The sequence below is a fragment of the Ischnura elegans genome, chromosome 4 (genome assembly GCF_921293095.1).
Source record: "Ischnura elegans chromosome 4, ioIscEleg1.1, whole genome shotgun sequence".
Classification (NCBI taxonomy): Eukaryota; Metazoa; Arthropoda; class Insecta; order Odonata; family Coenagrionidae; genus Ischnura; species Ischnura elegans.
The window spans coordinates 91,210,175-91,229,100 of NC_060249.1; the positions used below are offsets into that span (position 1 = coordinate 91,210,175).

General features: G+C 37.2%; 1 protein-coding gene across 2 annotated transcripts; it reads right to left on the reverse strand.

The window, feature by feature from the left end:
* Positions 1 to 5,770: 5,770 nt before the first annotated feature.
* Positions 5,771 to 17,641, reverse strand: LOC124157762 (ataxin-10). Of its 2 annotated transcripts, none has more exons than XM_046532764.1 (6): positions 17,006 to 17,641; positions 16,764 to 16,922; positions 12,889 to 13,289; positions 8,748 to 8,956; positions 8,335 to 8,398; positions 5,771 to 6,696 (listed from the first exon to the last, which is right to left on the reverse strand). In XM_046532764.1, the coding sequence occupies exons 1-6, from the start codon at positions 17,344 to 17,346 to the stop codon at positions 6,515 to 6,517; spliced, it is 1,356 nt and encodes a 451-aa protein (XP_046388720.1). In that variant the 5' UTR covers positions 17,347 to 17,641; the 3' UTR covers positions 5,771 to 6,514. The 2 variants fall into 2 exon arrangements, with proteins under 2 accessions (XP_046388720.1, XP_046388721.1); XM_046532765.1 differs by having other exon boundaries at positions 16,808 to 16,922; positions 17,006 to 17,640.
* Positions 17,642 to 18,926: the final 1,285 nt, after the last annotated feature.

An 18,926-nucleotide genomic window follows, 5' to 3' on the forward strand; every position in this document is an offset into this window, starting at 1 on the left:
AAGCACCCCACCCGAAAGAAATTGAAAACATCCCCTTAATGGTGCATCGGGACACAGGAGGGGCTTGCCACCACCCTCCCTTACTTTTTCCCCAGAACCAGTATCCTCCTATCCACTCCACCGTAAGCATCTCTCGAACTCCTTGGGATCCCATCGCTCTCCCTCACTCCCCATTTCACCCAGCTTTTCAAACTGCCTTCACACACAACATCCAAATCCCGCCCCGTTCCTGTCAAAGGAACGGATTGAGTTACAAGCGGGAGAGAGGGGCAGAGAAAAGGAGGGAAGGGAGAGAGAGAGAGAGAGACAAGACAGCTGCGAGCACACCCTTCCGGCCATCGGATGCATTAACCGTCACATACACGCAACCTAAGCTCTAACATACACCCGCGATTATATACAAGTTCCCTCCATCGCTCCCATCCCCTTAGCCATTCATTCCCTTTCATTCGACCACGGTCAGAGTTTCCAAGGGTACGCGACTATGAAAAGGCAGAGGGGAAATGAAAGCGCTAGGGCGGGAACCTGTGGTCACTCGACCGCGTAATGTACCAGCGACCAGCGCGCTGCTGATGATCGCAGTGCATAAAAATAATTCCGGAATTGGCTTGACCCCAAGAGACAAGACGATCCTGACGCAAATCACGGCGGAACCGGTATCAGATCCCTTTATTGCCCTAAGGCTTATTCGCGTGTTTCGAGAGGACAGTGGTTTAAGTGTGTGTAAGCGATTGACGGGTGCAGGGGAAGCGGAACCACCGACCCCGGCGTTACGGTGGTTGTCGACTCGTTTACGTGCTTCGCTGGAGATCCATGCCATAATCCCTCCATCACTACTGCATTACGATGATGAATGCACTTCAGGATGTTCTCAATCGATCCAGTGAATAATAGCGCATTGATCCACTTACGAGCGTAAAATTATGTAGAATGATGAGACCTGATCATACGTGTCCATTTTAAGGGTCTATTGTGCTGAAGAAAGACATCACCATGAGCGGCAGCGACCAGTTTGTAAGAATACCTACTTAACTGCACGATAGCTGGAGAGATCCTTATTGAAAAATAGAATTTTTTCCACATAATAATTTTAAAGAAATGGTTTATTTTTTGCGAACATTTTAACATGGAACATTTAAGGCGTGAAACAGACGAAAAATAGGGGAATTGCGGAGGAATCTACCAGAGATAAAATATAACACTGACGAGCTTTGTTCTACTCTCCTGCAAACGATAACTTCAGTTATCGCGATTGTCGATCCGTTAAAGCAGAGCAAAGGCAGGCTAGCTCATTGGTAGAACGGCCGGCTAGAAACCTGAGATCTCAATTTCTATCAGGGATTTGAGTCCCGAAGTCTTTAAATGTTTTCCTCCCAAAAGCATTGTCCGACGAACTACTAATTTATTTTCAATACAATCTGCATGATCTCCGTGATGGAATAACTTAAGTCCAACGTGATGCTGATGCTATCTCCTCATGGGTAAAAGACAACCAACCCTGAATAGTACCAAAACTAAAGCAATAATAATTGGTAGCTCTAAATTCATCAATAAAATTAACTACGATATCATACCGCGCATATAAATCGATAATGTCACCGTTCACTACTATAGCGTAATCAGAAATCTGGGAATTCTTATGAATACCGATCTCACCTGGCATTATCAAGTCAACCAAATTTCAAATCGCGTTAACAGCATCTTGTCTCAGCTTAAAACCCAGTAACATGTCTTACCGACTCATACTAGGACGAAATTAATTAATGCCTTAGCATTTCCCCATTTAGACTATTGTTCCTTGGTATTTGGTGATCTTACCGATGAACTTAATGAGAATTAAGAGGATCCAAAACTCGTCCTCTTGTAGGGAAAAACTATCCTGGTTGCCTGTCAAGGGCAGACGCAATTATCTGCTCATTGATTCCTAATAGAACCAAAATACCTAATAGATATGTTCGAACACCAACCACAGTCCCGCATTATGAATACTAGAAGCGCGTCGTCCGACCTTTATTGCCCCACCCACAGAACCACCAAATACCATCACTCCTTCCTCGCAAGCTCCCAATATAATTTGCAACGGTTTTCCTCTTTTTTTCTTAACCATTTCTTGGTTTATTATTCATTAAAATGTTATAAAATTATTCAATGTTATTGTCGAATTTTTTAGTTATTATTACGTTAAAAATACCTTATTAAATGACATATTTACGTTTTCATGTTTCGATTAAATTCAACTTGATAAACCGAAACTGAATGATCTACTGTAATATGCTATTTATTTATTTTTATACGTAATTCACTTTCATTCATATGTTAACAACTGTATAATGTATTTATTTTGCTCACTACTAATGTACAATTTGTGCTCTTAGGGGTATTGTACCCAGAGAAAATAAATAAGGGCCCACAAGGGGACTCCTTGTTTGTCAAAAAAGTAGCAGTTCTAGCCTGGGGGTCTTAGCATCTAATGAGGCACTCAGTAAGTGGAAGGGCAGACCCTAAAAGAGGAAATAAGGCAATGACGGAAACCAGACCTAGCCTAGATAAATCTAGGTTGGAGGCAGTTAGAAGTGCGTATCTCCTTCCATTTACATCGTTATTGCTCGAACATTTTGGTAATGTAGGCAAACATTCTCACGAAATTGTTTCTTCCCTTTCAGAGATTTTCATAGAAATACTGAGGAAAGAGGGAATATCATCGCCAGAGGAGAATGAAAGGGCAAGATATTCCAAAATTAATCGTTAATTTGGGGAAAAATTAAAACATTGAGAGTGAATACTAATAGCCAATAAAGTTAAGCAATGGATATTTTAAATCTTTTATTCGACTACTTCCTTTTAAAAAAGTATCAGTCTTACCCTTTATATGGTTACATTCGATGGAATGCGGATGAACAACTTTGTTTACAATAATATAATCACGATGCACGGCCGACGAATTGACTTAAGTGTCTCTGGCAAGGCAAGTACTGAAATTAAAAACAAATACCTATTACGCAATTACTGCTTACCGAAAAAGGGTCTGCAGTTAGTATTTAGTAGTCACGTAAACAGTGCCTATAAAATGGCAGTTATGGAGATAAGCGTAATAACAGTCTATTTACCGCTGAACTTGGCACTTACTTTCACTTTTACCAAACAGCTATTAGAATGGTAAGAGCTATTGGGCAAAAGAAAAACAAACCGAAAAAGTTCTTCAACTGCAACGAATCAACTTAAGCTAATGAGAATATAGCGATCTTAGCAGCCATTCCACAAGCAACACATTGCATGAGTGTAGGTCGTTCGAGAAACAAGTTTTCAGGTAATCCAGTACAATTTCCGACGACAACCACACAGAGGTTGTACCTTTTTCAAGAAGCCATTGATATTATTCACTTAGGTTATTGTGAAGATTAAGAACGTAGTCCGTCGCCGAATTCCCCTTTACTTCACAGGCATGAGGTGCGATCAGCTTGAAGCTCCCGTCACGTAACTGCGAGGCCTGTGTTCACGGCTCTGGGTGGGTCTGTCGCTTTGGTCTACAGTTACCAACTCCACCAATTTGTTACCCGTCACAGAATTTTATTTATGACGAGGATTTTAGTTATTCAATGTTTTTATTGCACAGAATCAGCGACAGAATATTCACGCAAATGAAACGATATGTTTTTAACCTGACTAATATTGGCCGTACTAATAGTAGTTGCTAGATGATTACCAGACGATTGGCCATAATGAAAAAACTGAGATCTACATTATGATTGAATGCATCAGCAACTTTATTATATACATCGAAGAATTACCATTATCTCTCAAATTAATATTACTAGCATGCTCATTAGGCACGTCTTGGCGTTTCCTGTTGCATACGCATCAACAGGTGGTTCTACGGCCTCCACAATAATTTCATTGATTCCCTAACAATCATGGATCCACAGGTATTTTAGTGGATCCACTAAAATATGTGGATTCTCAGACGTTTATATGGATCCACAATCGTTTATGTGGATCCACAAAATTGTTAGTGGATGCCGAAATCGCCACTATTTGTGGATATTTACACATGGGGTGTGCTGCATAATATATGCCTAGAGGAAGGGGAGGATGAAGATTTCACTGTAGATAAAGAAAATACAGGCATGGGTATTGAGAATCGTGCTGATAGAGAGGGTATGAATCCTTTACACGAAGATAGGATGGACCTTTTCAGGCGAATGTTTCCGCAGTAACTGCATTTTACATCACCTGTTTCCTGCATTCTCAATTATAAGAGTTCGAAGTTCGCAGAAGGAAGCTGCCAAACATAAAAAGTAACAAGGAAAGTGATGAGGACCACCCTGGTCCAGCGAGGAGCAACAACCCCAATTTTCCTATGGATTTGGGCAAAAGGGAACTCAAATTTAATAATGTGCATTTCATCATTAGTTTACTTTGAGGAGTTATTTTATCGTTGAATATTCATTCTTCAATTTCTCCCACGTTTTACAAGTGAATTAGAGGGAAGTTCAGAAAGTAATACATCCACTAAAATATGAATCCCTTGGTCCCTTGTGAATCAGAGGCAGGACAAGTGCACAGGGAGGGAGAGTTAGGCATAGCATCTGCCAGATAATGTCCATACTCCTCCCTTTCACCAATCCATGATGCAAAGTTAACGAGGAAGTTATGTGCTAAGTTACCAGAAAAATCTTGCAGGGAAAATATGGTGCATGGGGCAAATTTCCATTTCTCGACAAATGTTTCATTAGATGCATTATTTCTTTGTCTATTCATTATTAAAATTTTCCCTGAATGAGCTTCCTGTCGCCTTCCACACAAGATATTTTGAAGTTGAAAGCGTTATCGACTGCCTCGATCATAAAATTAAGCCATGCGATAGTGTTAACCAAGCATTTACTTGGTCTGACTACAAGAAGAGCAACATTATCAAGTATTTAGTTTCTATAACTCCATATGGTTTATTCAATTTATTCCTAGAGGCTTGGAAAAATTTCCTATTTTGAATTAGTAAAAAAAGTAATTCTATTTAGAGAATGAGCCCTGATCAACAATTCCTAATAGAGGCTTATAACACTTACGGCATCATTTACTGGTTTTCGGATGGAACCTTATCAGGCCTCCTAGTGTTTCCGACAAACCTATGATTAAATAAGCAGCTAGAGAAATAAAATTTGTTTTTGAGTAGAAATTACTAATTTTGTGATTTTTTAAAAACCGTATGTCCTTTGGGCCAGACCCTATACTCAGCCTGTTGCAAGTTCAAGTCTAGGAATATATGAAGTGAGAAATCCACCTTCTCTTGAAATATTCCTTATTTGCAACAAGACATACACTCCACCCTTTTAGTCGCCTTTTACGACAAGCAGGGATACTGCGGGAGAATTCTTTTCCCCCATCCCGCTGGGGAACACAGAAGCGACTCGCCATAATTAGATATCTATGGAACATGAAACTAAAGAACTTTTTTCACCAAACGATGAAAATCCTCCATTCTTGTTTATCGAGTTCTGTAAATCGCTCTGGATATTAGCAACATTGTTAGAACTTTGCCTTTTGCAAATAAAGACAATCTACCATATACTTTACTCTTTAATGATTAGTGATTGCTGGCAGTCTTCTACATTCAACCCTACAATATAGAAAATAAATTAGACATTTGACCTCAACCTTGACAATTATATTCATCTGCATCTTCATGAATCTTCTGCCTATGAATAAGCAATTGCACATAGAAAGAACATGAATATATTCCGATATTAACCAGGGGGTGAATAAATTGGGATAATTGGTTCCATAATTTATATTTTTTCACAACTCAACATAAAAAACACTAATATCATACAGGAAATATTTAAGACAATGAAATAATACTTCAATTTTCCATATGGGCAAGGGTAAACTTTTCACAGCCACTCCAGTCAAGCAGACCCCGAAACATAAATGTATATGCTGTTTTTTGAAAGATCAATAGAAAAAAAACTTCAACATTTCTGTTAAATTGATCAGGCAATTTTATTTTCTTCAATGGCAAAATCCAATGTGACTCCTGAAACCACTTTTTTATCTGTAAGATAAATATTATGTGGGGTCATATTAATCTACAAAGAGCTCTATGGAGCATTAACAATTCCAGAATCATATAGGATTTGTAAAAGTCCATACAAGCACTGTACTGTCCTTGCGATTAACTCGATAAATTCATTTTCAACTTCCCAGAGCATAAGAGCCACCAGCCCCTTATTTTAAAAAAAATCTCCGTTAATTCAAAATGGCTATTCAATCTTGAAATGTACAGAAATGACAAAAATAATTATCAAAATAATTGAAAAACTTAACAGACTTAAAAAATGAGATTTTTGATAGTATGACGCACACCGATTAAAAATTAATGCTAACACACCTTACCAACTATCATATCATAATTTTACCTCTTGTTTTCTGAATAGTGCTTACTGGTCATTTGATAACCAGAACAGGGCACATAAAATAATTTTGACAGCCAACTTATGAGCACAAAAAAATAATAGGTTCATTTGGGCAATGGAATAATTGATATCTTTTCACTTCCTGAATCATGAAGCCTCAGCCCCATTTCTTTTAGAAAGTCAGGATTTATAACACCTTCTCTTTTAAGGCTCCATATTACTTCTTGAACCTCCACGTTACCATCACAAAGATTGTGGATTGCCATGATGGCCCACTGCGTGATAACTGTGAAATGATAAGGATAGTACAGTTCTATAAAGACAGCATCTTAAAAATATTAACAGTTCATGTATTTATGAAATATCCTTTAATAAAAAACACTGTACAAAACTTAAAAACAACATTACGCTACTTCCTTTCCTTCCCATAACAGTGGAAGTGAAGGCAAATTTAGTGACCCTAAAATTTTATTAGACCCAAGATTTGAGGTACATTACGCTAATGTATTTGCATCAATCTTAAGACATACACAATTCTAAGACCACCCTGCTATTTTGAAAAAAAAAGTTTATTTCGAAAATAAATTAAGTACATCACCAAATTTAGTCCCCTTTTTTGTGCAAAATCTCCAAAAGACGAGTAATGAAGATGCCTTTATCGTGGCCTTCTTTTCAATCATTTTCGAGGGCATGCCTGTATTGGAGCACAAGTACTTGAGTGACTAATAAGGCAACCTGAACATCAACTTCAATGTGTAAATTACAGTGTGGTGGACCTATTTACAACTGTATTTTTCCATGATTTATTAAGACTTTTTTATTGACTACTGAAAACCAGTTTTTTATTGTCATGTTCTATTAGCAATCCATCAATTTTGAAGGACTGCTTCTAAGAATTTCCGGCAAGCAAGCTGTGATCATGATAATTCTTTATTTTAGTAAATAAGAATTTCTGCTCAATCAATACTTTTGAAACCACTCCAACACACCCGAATTGAGATATTAATTCCCATTCATGTTTAAAGCGTTTTTTTTTCTTTCTAAAAGTATTATCAATGGTTCTGTCGCATTTACCAATGCATACAACATTTACTACAGTAGACAAATTAGAAATTTACACTATTATACTTTTTTGCTTCCCTTCACTTTTACTACGAAAATTACAGCAACTTCCTTCTAAAGAGAGATTATTTATGAGGAGAAAAGGCTCAAATTATGGAATATGGAACTAAGATTTCAAAATCATATCGGTGAAATATCAATCTAACTAAGCAATCATAAATAGGAGATAATTGAAAAAATTAGTGCTTTTCTAAGCGAAACTTAACGAAAAAGCCTAACCTTTATCTGCTCCCATAAATGGAAGATACATAACCAGTCTGAGGTTGACATTAAATAACTTCGCACTACATCTTTGCATGAAGTTCCAAAAAAATTGACAAATTCATCTCAAATTAAATTATACTTCGGCACCTAAGATAATTTCCAAATCAGAATAGGCATTAGAAGCATTTACCACAGTCAAAATTAATTTCATATTTTTCCTGGGAATAATAACCATGTCAAGCAAGGGGATTACAAATTTTAAAAATGATAATGCAGATGTTCAGCATGCCATAGTATTCTAGCCTCTCCAAGTCTCATAATATTTCAGGAAATTTAGATTATTTAACACAAATCAAGAAAATACAACATGATAGTTATTGGAGACTATGTAAATAAAACAAATCATTGGGGATAGCAAAATAAATTTAAAAACCTGACCAGAGCCAATGCTTCAGCAAGGAGTAAAAGCGTTAGGGGAGCTTGCACCCAATGTGCACTTACGAAATATGAGATAAATACAGAACCAATATTTCAAGACATGAATGACAAGGTTAGTCATTGCTGAAGACGATTTATAATGAGTTTTGAAAAAGGATACATGGATTCCTCTCGTCAATGTTACAGCAGTCCAGAATCAATGGCACACATTCTAATTCCAACACCTGCAAAGGAATTCCACATTGAGATATCAAGCAGGGTTACAAGAGAAACATATAATTTCACTATGCTATCCATATTGTACAAGTCAATATAAACACAGAACCCAACTATTCCCATTACTTGTACCATCATAGGACCTATTAATTTCACACTCCACTCCACTAATAACAAAGAAACCCCTAATAATGCAGAAAAAAGTGAGGACTTGTGATGTGAGAAGACATGGTAACTACAAAAACGAGGCACAATATCAATTTTGCAGTTAATACAAATCTTAAAATTACGTCAACGGTGACAAATTTTATACTTCGATCGTTGAAAGGAGCCATATACTATTTCAAAACATCTTACCTTATTTTGAACAGTTTTATTCTTCCATGCCATATTTCCAATCAACCTCACAAGATTTCTTTTGAATCCATGGACGGGATGACCCTCAATATCACATTCTGGCTGTATCAGACCCACAGCTGACAATTTCTGCATAGGAACAAATGGATGCTGAAGATCTCCTTCATCTTCTGCAAGTTTCCCAACAAGCAGTATGCTCTTCAGGAGAACTAATTTGTGATAAAAATTAAAATGAAAACTACAGCCATCTAATTACATCACATTCACTAAGTTCTACCAAAAAATAAGTGAAGTAAAATATGTATTCATAAAAACATTAATAAAAAAATCCACATTTTCACATCACACAAATTGGATAATACATATACTATTAATGGCGTTCATGTAGATAATTTATCACGCAATGCATGCCACAAAAATTTCCAAATACTGTCAGAAAAGAAATTATGTGCACTCGAGTATGGATGTTAATAACAAAATGAAGAAAAGGGGCACGTAAAAAGCATGAACACTTATTCCAATCATACTATTCTGCAATGTTTTAGTGAGCACTCTGACCTTGGAATGCATTTTATTAATTTCACCAGCAAGCACTCTCACATTGGAAAGTATTTTATTATTTCTCACAATGGTACCAGTTTTTAAGGGTGCTCAATTAAAGCACTAATTTTTGCAATCTTGACCTGGAGAAAAGTCATACTCTTGTATCCAAATTAGATTACTAGACAGATAAACAACTTTGCCACAATCTTGTAAGTTTCAATGATATACTTTTCTCAGTAAAAGACCTATGTATCTCTATGTATCTATAACTTCTGTTAATTTAAATAAAAAGTGTGCTTCGTAAAGAGTGAGTTTAATAGACCTGGAATGCAGTACAGTTTCAGTGTCAGTGTGGTAACCCTCATATTCACAGCACTACTAACTTAAAACTACTTGCAAAAGCACATGCATTTAATTTGCATTAATTGACACTCATAATAATGAAAATACATTGGCAATCTACTTGCATTAACACTAACTTCCCGATAAATTGTAGCAGTTTCCCAGGGACAATGCTGTTTCTATAGCTACAGGCTACAGAGAGTAGGGTAAGGTGACAGCTACGCACAAATCATTTACTTTTGGCCAAGATGGATCACCTACTTAAAACAATCAATTTGGCCTGTATCGATTTCAGTCAATAAAAATTACAAGCACTGGCTGATGTTATAGACAACTACATGAACATAGGTAACATTGTGGACATCTGGATTACAATGCAACCAAGATCTCAAAGACAACTCAGTTTTGTTAATTTAAATAATAATAACTTCCTTAGATGCATTTTAATAACAAAATACAGGCGGTCCCCGACTTTCGTACACAATGCGTTCCCGAAAACTTGTACGAAAGTCGAATGTACGAAAGTCGAACCATTGACTTCCATACTAATTAGGGGTTACGTTCCAAAAGAGCGGAATATACGTACTAAAACTTTTTTTTCACGGAATTCATTTCAATTGACTTAATTTTAATAATATGTTAATAAAACTCCTCAAATCATCTAATTTCTTTCGAAAATAGGCAGAAAGTGCAAATAAAAGTTTAAAAAACAACTCCGTTGGCTATCGAGTGAAACTTCCTCTTGGCGTCTAAGTTGACATTCCACTTATTACGTCCACTATAAATAAAAGGACATATCAAGAAGCATAACAAAATGTATTTGTTGAACCCGCACTCTGGATACCTTTTAATTTTTACACCAAAATTCGATATTTGGCAGGTGACATTCGTGATCGCGTATATTCCGCATGTTATTCAAAAAAGACAAAGGACAAACGGAATTCGGGTGATATTTCGTGCAATATCGTTGCTGAAGGTTTACATGAATTAAACAGCACTCAAACGAAAAAACACAATTAGAAAGGTCTTACTAGTTTTATTGAAAGCTATTCGATGATGTCTAGTCAACTTCTTTTGAAAAATATCTTCAATGAAGGCTTTCTTCTTCCCTTGATAAAGGAGCCTATAGCTGTCAGTCTCTCTCCCAAATAAATCACCTAGATTAGAGTCAATTACCAACAATTCCCTTCATTATATACGTTCGTATTGTTCGTATATACTGCCGATCTAAGACCGTGCTGCCGATACTGCCATTTGAAACAATTGAATGTTGGGATGCGCAATAAACATCGCGGGAATTTTAAAAAAATTACAGACCAACGTCCGAAAGTCCGAATTTAGCGTACGAAAGTCGAGTAAAAGGTGTCAATTTTGAATGTACGAAAGTGCGAATTGTACGAAAGTCGAGTGTACGAAAGTCGAGGACCGCCTGTACTAATTTAGATACAAATTACAGCGGAGTCTCGATTATCCATGTTGCAGCTTTTCTGTGAATGAATTTTACACTTCTTCGATATTTTCCACGATATCCATAAAAAAAAATAATCGGATGCGAAGCACCAGGATATTTGCATTTCAATGCAAGACTACACCGGGGTAATTATTTCCGTTACAATTCTCTTCATAAAAGGGAATTATTTTGTTTACTTTTTGGGAAGGAATGTTTCAAGTTTACTTGGACGTCTGCTCCAGCATGCAGATGACGATCAGCGGCGAGAAAAAAAACTCTTGAATAATTTTAGAAGATTCTTCAATGGTTAACCAGTTGTAAATTATGAGAAATGTTGTCCACGATCTATAATTGTATATTTCATATTGTTAATGCCTAATTATTGCCGTGGTCTCGCATTTGGGTGACTACAGCCCTATGAAACCGGAGATTCAATCACACTCGGACATATTTATGCCATGACTAGTCTAGGTCAAACTGGAGAGGAAGGGAATAGTAGAAGCAAAGGCAGCGGAGAGTGGATGTAGAGATAGCATGAGTCATAGCAAGGCACACGCCTGCATAGACAAAGTGCCATAAGTCCAGGTTATCTAAAACCAGAGCTGCGTGATGTGGTGAACATGCATCCATCACCTTCACTGAAACTTCATGTTATCTAAACATCACGGTGTGCGACCAAATTCAGTCATCAAAGAACCACATCCCTCAGAAGTTGCATATCAGGCAACTTGCGTGAGACATGACTGTGCACTGTGGTGCCCGAGTGTAATTTCTGACATCACTCAGCAGTTTTGAAGCATTTGTGCGAACCAATTTTCTGAACATCCATGATCTCACGAACACAGTTCTCATTTTAATTTAGGTTTACATTCACAAAAGGAATTTCCCGGACAGGGTGCCACTGCAGTTTCATTAATGAAAAATGTAAATTACAAACAGTAGAGGAAAGGAAAGAAGATTTAAATAAATTAAGAATGAAAGGGCAGGTTTCTTCCACTGGGCCAGATCATGACAACCCATCAAAGTGCATCCACTAGAAACTAGCACTTACAACTTATTAAGGGGTGAGGGATATATTGGGTAGTTTCCTGCACCAAAGAAAACGAAAGGCATTGATTGTGATTTGTTGCCCACCAATAGTGTATTCGAAATATACAAATTATTTGGTTTTAGAAACCCCAGTTTAGACGAATGGCAATGGTCAACTTTAATCGCATTTGAAAAAAGGCCAGATTGGTGCCCATGCGAAACCACTCCACATGACGTCACAGGGACCTAGTTTCTATACGAGTAGATAGTTTTACATCATCTGAGATTACCAATGCATGCATGAGGCACAGAGATCAGGGAAATATTCCTTAATAATCACCTATTAAAACTGCCTATGGCCGGAAAGTTTCCTGCGTTTGAGAAGGTATCGATAATCCTTATTTAAGCCAAGCGCTACCTGCTAGTAGCCTGCATCCTATCAGCGCTCAAAGCCTCGCCCCAAGGTCATCTCACTCAGCAGCAGCGGGAACCAGAATGACGTCACATGGGTTTTTCCCATCATTCATACATAGCCATCACATTTATGCACGCTTGAAAATTTTCACTTTTCATTTTATCGCGAAAAATAGATATCCTCATTAAAAAATCTAAAAGTGTTAAATGCGTACTCCAGGAGTAATATTCTTTCGATTTAGGCAGTAAAAATATAACAGCCAACCACCCTATTTGAGGCTAACCCAGATATTTTTAACCCATTGCACCACCAAACAGTCCAAGACAGAGACATCAGAGAAATTTATAAAAACTTATACTCACACACAGCCTGAATCAAGAGTTCTCCATCATCTTGCAGGGATGAAAGATATTCTTCATTACCAGATGCAGATGATAGAACATCAAGCCACTTGGACACTTCGCAAGGATCTCCATCATCAGAAATGTCTTGAGATAAATTTTCACTGGCCTGGTTAGCTTCTACTTTGCAGAAGGATCTGATATTCAGGATGCTGTCCGAACTGGCGCAAAACTGATGAGAGATGAACTGAATAGATGACAGGTGGACTTTCCTACTCTCCTTGGTAGTATCATCATTGCTAATTGCAGACACATTGCTTGAAATCACATCAAGAATGTAGTATTTCTGTTCAGGACTTAACTCTGAGTAGTATTTGGTCAGGAATCCCTTGGACTTCAGAAGCAGTTCCACAATAAAAAGGCTGCAAAATAAAAATCTATGTAAAACTATGGCTTAAAATGAACTGAGAATGATAAAAATAAGCATTTGTAATGACATAGGTGCAAATTATACGGATAGCTGGAGGTAATCAAATGTCCAAACAAGAAGGCTTAAGTGAGAAGATAGGCAGCAAATCGCCAAAAATGAGCAACCAAATATTGACAAAGAAAAATTTAAAAGTACATACTACTACTAGGAATCATTACTAGAGAACTGAATCTTTTAAGAGAAGTTCAATGTGACTCTAATAAATGCAGTACCATCTTAGTCTTTGGAAAAAAGACTACCAAATCTTATACTGTATGAGTCATTGGAAAATAATATAAACATTTCTTGAGGTTTTCCTGCCTAATGTGGCATCCACTACATGTTGAGGAATACGACTGAGTTTTTCTTTATGTATACTGTTATGCCATTAGATTCCCAAGCACTATAAAAAATGACTTCATTTTTCAACTTAGTTAGCAAAACAGCACAGCCAGTTTTTTTTAGTATGAACCATTTTGATCTCAACTACATCACATATATTTAACACAGATTGTAAACATTGATCACATTTTTTTCTGCCAATATATACAAAAATTGGACATAAAGTAAATGAACAAAAGCTGATATCTATCCTTTCTCAACTAGTTTTCTATAAGACTAAAATATTAATGAAATGGTGGAAGACAGGTTACAAATTGGCAGGCCCTTAGAACTGACACCTCTACAATTGTTATGCCATCCCATATTAACTTAATTACACAAAGGAAAAGCCACCAAAATTTCAATGATGTTGCGTACACAGAAAGGTAATATACATATTCCCTTCAAACCACACACAACACAAAAAACGACACCTACATCATTCTCAGGGCTATTACTCTTTGTATTCAATTCACACTAAAGGTGTATAGCTTACATTCAATTTTATCCATTATATACCAACCTGCCACTTGCCAGCTAATGAAGCAAATTATGTCCGAACAATATCTGTTGACTTTTTATTAAGATTGTTTTTCGTGATAAGAAAATTACTGACACTATCCCAGTTAAAAGTTATATACTATATGCATAATGCAAAGGCAATATCAATAGTGAAAATAAAATTTTATTACATCTCCTCAAAATGCTGTTTTAGTGAAATTTTTTTTGAACAAATACATCAATAACAAATTTTACGTGAATTTTAAATATGTATCATAAAATAGGAAAATGAAGACGAACCAAGAATTGACCAAGAAGGCAAGTTAGTAGATACACCAGAATGTCAAAATGAACACAAATGCCCATTAAAATGCAAATTGCAAGATGAACATGAACACAACCAGTTGGATCACAAACTGAACACGAAGCAGAACACTTGTCTGACCAGAAGAAAACCACAAATAATTTGTATGTTTTCAATATGAAGATTCATGCACCCAAGAAGCCTGCTGAAATTTTACTGGCAATACCAGCCAAATTGATGCAGTTGTAGCACAAAGGCCATTGCCAACAGATTAAATGGCATGTGAAGTCAGTTGTGAGGTGAATTGGAATCACTTTGGCCAATGATAAAGAATTGTGTGAGGGTTCCATCCATGGAAAATACCACCCTTCAGGAAGTGCTTGGATGTGCTAACCAGTCTCCCCAATTTTGGAATCAACGATTTTTCCAATTCATGGAGACCCAATGTTGGAACAAAGTAAATCAGATCCCTGTCTTTTCATCAAAAGGAGTGCAAATGGTAGAAATCCGATGGTGATCATTAATGTTGATGGTGGGATTATTATTGGAGATGAAAATGAAATTTATACATTAATTTTAAATATTCAAAATAACTTCAGGAACATAGGATTTTGGATTGGATTGGCCATTTCTGAGAATGCAAATTGAACAAAATAGTGATGGCTCAATTTATTCACCTAGAAGCGTCCACAAGAAATATAGCAAAGTTCAATTAGGTTGAGTCATATCCAGTTGTGATGCCTAGTTTGAAGCGTACCTTAGAAGAGAAAGATGGAAAAAATGTTTCTTACAATAAGTAATCAGAAGAAGGCTACATTTGGTAATGGCAACTATTCGAGACCTGTGATTTGCTGAAAGCACTGTGTCGGAAGTCTTAAGATCATTCCAAAATGTCATGCATGGCTTCAGTGAACAGATACTTAAATTGGTACCCAATGGCATGGGCTACTATACCAATCATTGTTACCGCAAACGCTTAAATGCTATTCCGATTCTGACTTTGCCAATTAAACTAATAGTTGCCACTCCAGAACTTTAGTAGTGATGGCCGTAGGATATTCTGCTGCTCCATGGCTAAGTTGTAAACAGTCAGTGACTACCGTCAGTACCACTAAAGCAGGGTACATTGCCACCAGAGAGGCCATGAAAAAGATGGTGTGGTTGAATCGCTTAATGAATGAAATTACAAGCCTTCCTTTAGTCCCTATCCTATTGATTGAAAACAGGGACACCTTCTAATTAATTCAGAGCTGTGATTTCCATTGCAAAACCAAACATATTGACGTTAGTTTCCACTTTTTCCCAAAGAGGTTGATGAATAGAGAATCCATGGTGGAGTAGCTAACATAGGTGGAGTCCCTAGTTGCGGGCAGCTAGCAGATGTATTCAGGACCTTCTGCAAGATACAGGAAGTCCATAGAAGTTTGGGAGGGACTGATGAAGCAAAGCAGGTCCCTTTGCTGCTGTTACCATGAACTTTTGACTTTTTTTAAGATTGCTTGTTCTTGGCAATTAAATTCGTAGCTTAGTTATATTATTCCTTCAATCTAATTGTGCTATTATTCACAGTATGCCTTACTCACAACGCGAAAGGTCAAGAATACCGGGGCGAAGAAATTAATTATCCTATCCTAGTCTCACCCTAGCATAGCATAACATTTTGGGGAACTAATGAGAACCAATGTGCCAACATATAATACTACCCTAGCCCAGCACCTTAAAAAGGAAGTAAACAAAGGAAAATATTATAAATAGTTTTAAAAGATAGCAGCAGCAACACCATGTTTTCACGACATATCACATTCTTATCCACCACAAAAGAGGCAATACGAGCCCCAAGATGACAAAGGTGAACTTTGTTGGATGAATTTACGTCACCCATGTACCATCCTACACAAGGACACAGCTGTGAGAAGTTTCGTAGCCCTACTAACATGCTTGAATCACTACTAATATGAACTGTGAATTAATGGTAAGCCACAAATGACTTTAAAAGGATAAACATTCATTGCGACCCCGAACATTATACTTGGAGAAAGGCTTACTTACTCTAAACAGGGAAGGTTGAGAACTCCAGAGTGAATACATGAATGAAATCTCATCTTGCAACAGCAAAAAAAATTAGTGTAAACTTCTTAATATCCGGTCAGTAATTATTGAAGGAGTGATACAGGGAATGGTCGGTTTTAAAGAAGAATTTTCCGAATAACTGCAGCTGTGCAAGTACCAAATCAAACTAACCCATACTCCGAACCACTGATGGCTGCGGCTATAATTCCACTTACAAAGGCTGCGTCGAATTCCTGCCAATTTTCTTCATTCAGCCTTCCAAGAAATATGTTGTATACGACCATAGCAGCATAGTTAGCACTTTTCTGGTCACCACACCTAATCGTAGAACTGAAAAAGAAGAGAAAAAAATTAATACCACAAAAAATAATCCATTAAAATAGGTAAAAACTAAATCTTCTGATGGGTTATACCTTAAAATATTGCTGCATTTCTGCCACACCACCTTCTTTGTTTCGTCATTTCCAACAGTCATATTCCCTAATAACTGAACGCCCAAGCGCAAACAGACATTACGTTCTTCTGAACAAGGTAAAGATTTGGTAATAGATTCCAATACCTTGACTATACACGGTAATCCTCGATCATGATCGGCAATGTAGTTTTGGTGCTCAATACCGGAAGCACACGAATTTCTTAAGTATCGAAAGCTATCACAAATAGAATCTAAACTTGAACTTTGCGTTAATTTCTCGCATATGCCAAACAACTTACGACAATGCTCATCAAGCAAATCCGTTTCAACCTCATCCATGACCACAATACAAGTAATACTTGAAAAGATTCACTAACCTAAACGACACAAAACATATTTTACATATAACGCGAAAAAACACCTACCAGCGTTCCACATGGATAAACTATTAGCGAGAAACTTGGGATATCTAGACCATAAACAACACGGACCTAAAACAAGGATTATTCGTGCCTTACTACATAACTAAAGTCACTAAAGTGAAAACAAAATAATAGACACCTTTCCCACAAGTTCATGCCTCCACGGAATGGATTCCACGCGGGTAACGCTCGGCATCGCCTCAAGAGAGTACATAGCACCAGTTCCAAGGAAACTTCCTAATCCCAGAAGCGTTAGCTTTGAAGTTTGGTCGTATGGTGGCGCTGGGAGTAGACGAACTGAACGAATGGCGGATGTGGAAGGAAAGTAGCATTCATTGGACCGCACCCGACGTGGACAGGAAGAAGATGCCCGAAGAAGAAGACGTGGAAAATTGGAGATTATTTTATGCTCGGGTTATTATTACGTGTGATTATTATTATATATATTCATTCTATCTTTTCGGTTGATTAATTTCATGTGCTACGTGCTGGGCCGCCGGGATGTATGTGCGCCTCCCTTCCTGGAAATCTTTGGCGCCCTCTAGTTCCGAAAGTGGCAAATTTTACTGTCAGAATATGTACCAACATTGAGCACTTAACTTGATTTAAATTATGTCTCATTACACAGCATAATTAGCCGTAGCCTACATTATATACATATGAATAACGTGGGCTACGAATTAGCACCGTCTTGAGTAAACAAAATAATAATTCAATTGGAAGATTCAATACAATCTCAAGAGGGCTAGTATCAAAAATTCAAAAATTATACTCCATACCCCCAGACCTCCCGGTAGCCTTATCCCTGCATAGTGCTGGCGACCTCTGGCCATGGAAGTCCACCGCCCTAAGGTGTTCAGCTTGGGCCTGGTGTAACTTCATTCTCTCAACTGATAACTCACCGCTTCAAAAAGTGAAACCCTTCATGCAATTATGGATTCAGTTTATATTACTGTGCACAACATTTATGCAATTGTGATTATCTAACTTGATGTAGAGGCAAATATGACAAAGTTTTCTAAAAATACTTAGAAATATCCTGAGCGTAGCCACTGGAAGGGTTTTCTGGGCTACAACCCTCTTCCCCTTGAGCCTTCATTACTTTGTTTCAATAAAAACTCATTCAAAATTACTGATTACGTGTCCTAAAAATCACGTTTGCAACATCAAAAATACCAATTTTCAGTGAGTTCAATACACCCTGGAAGGACACCTAAATCTCTGTTTAACCCCCACCCTCATTTCAAAAACCTGGCGACACTATTGAAAATAGGTGTTTCTCATGTCTCCACCAATCAACCATTATCAAGAAATTATAGATGAAGATCTTTTTAAAGCAAGCAGATAAATCAGTCCAAAAAAATAAACCAACTTGGGCTGAACTAAGGACACAACTCTCGAAGCCATCAAAACAAGTCAAAAGCAAATAAAAGTTTTTGAAAAAGTACTGGGATTTTGCTTCACCATGAATATCTGTAAAGGCATTAAATATAATTT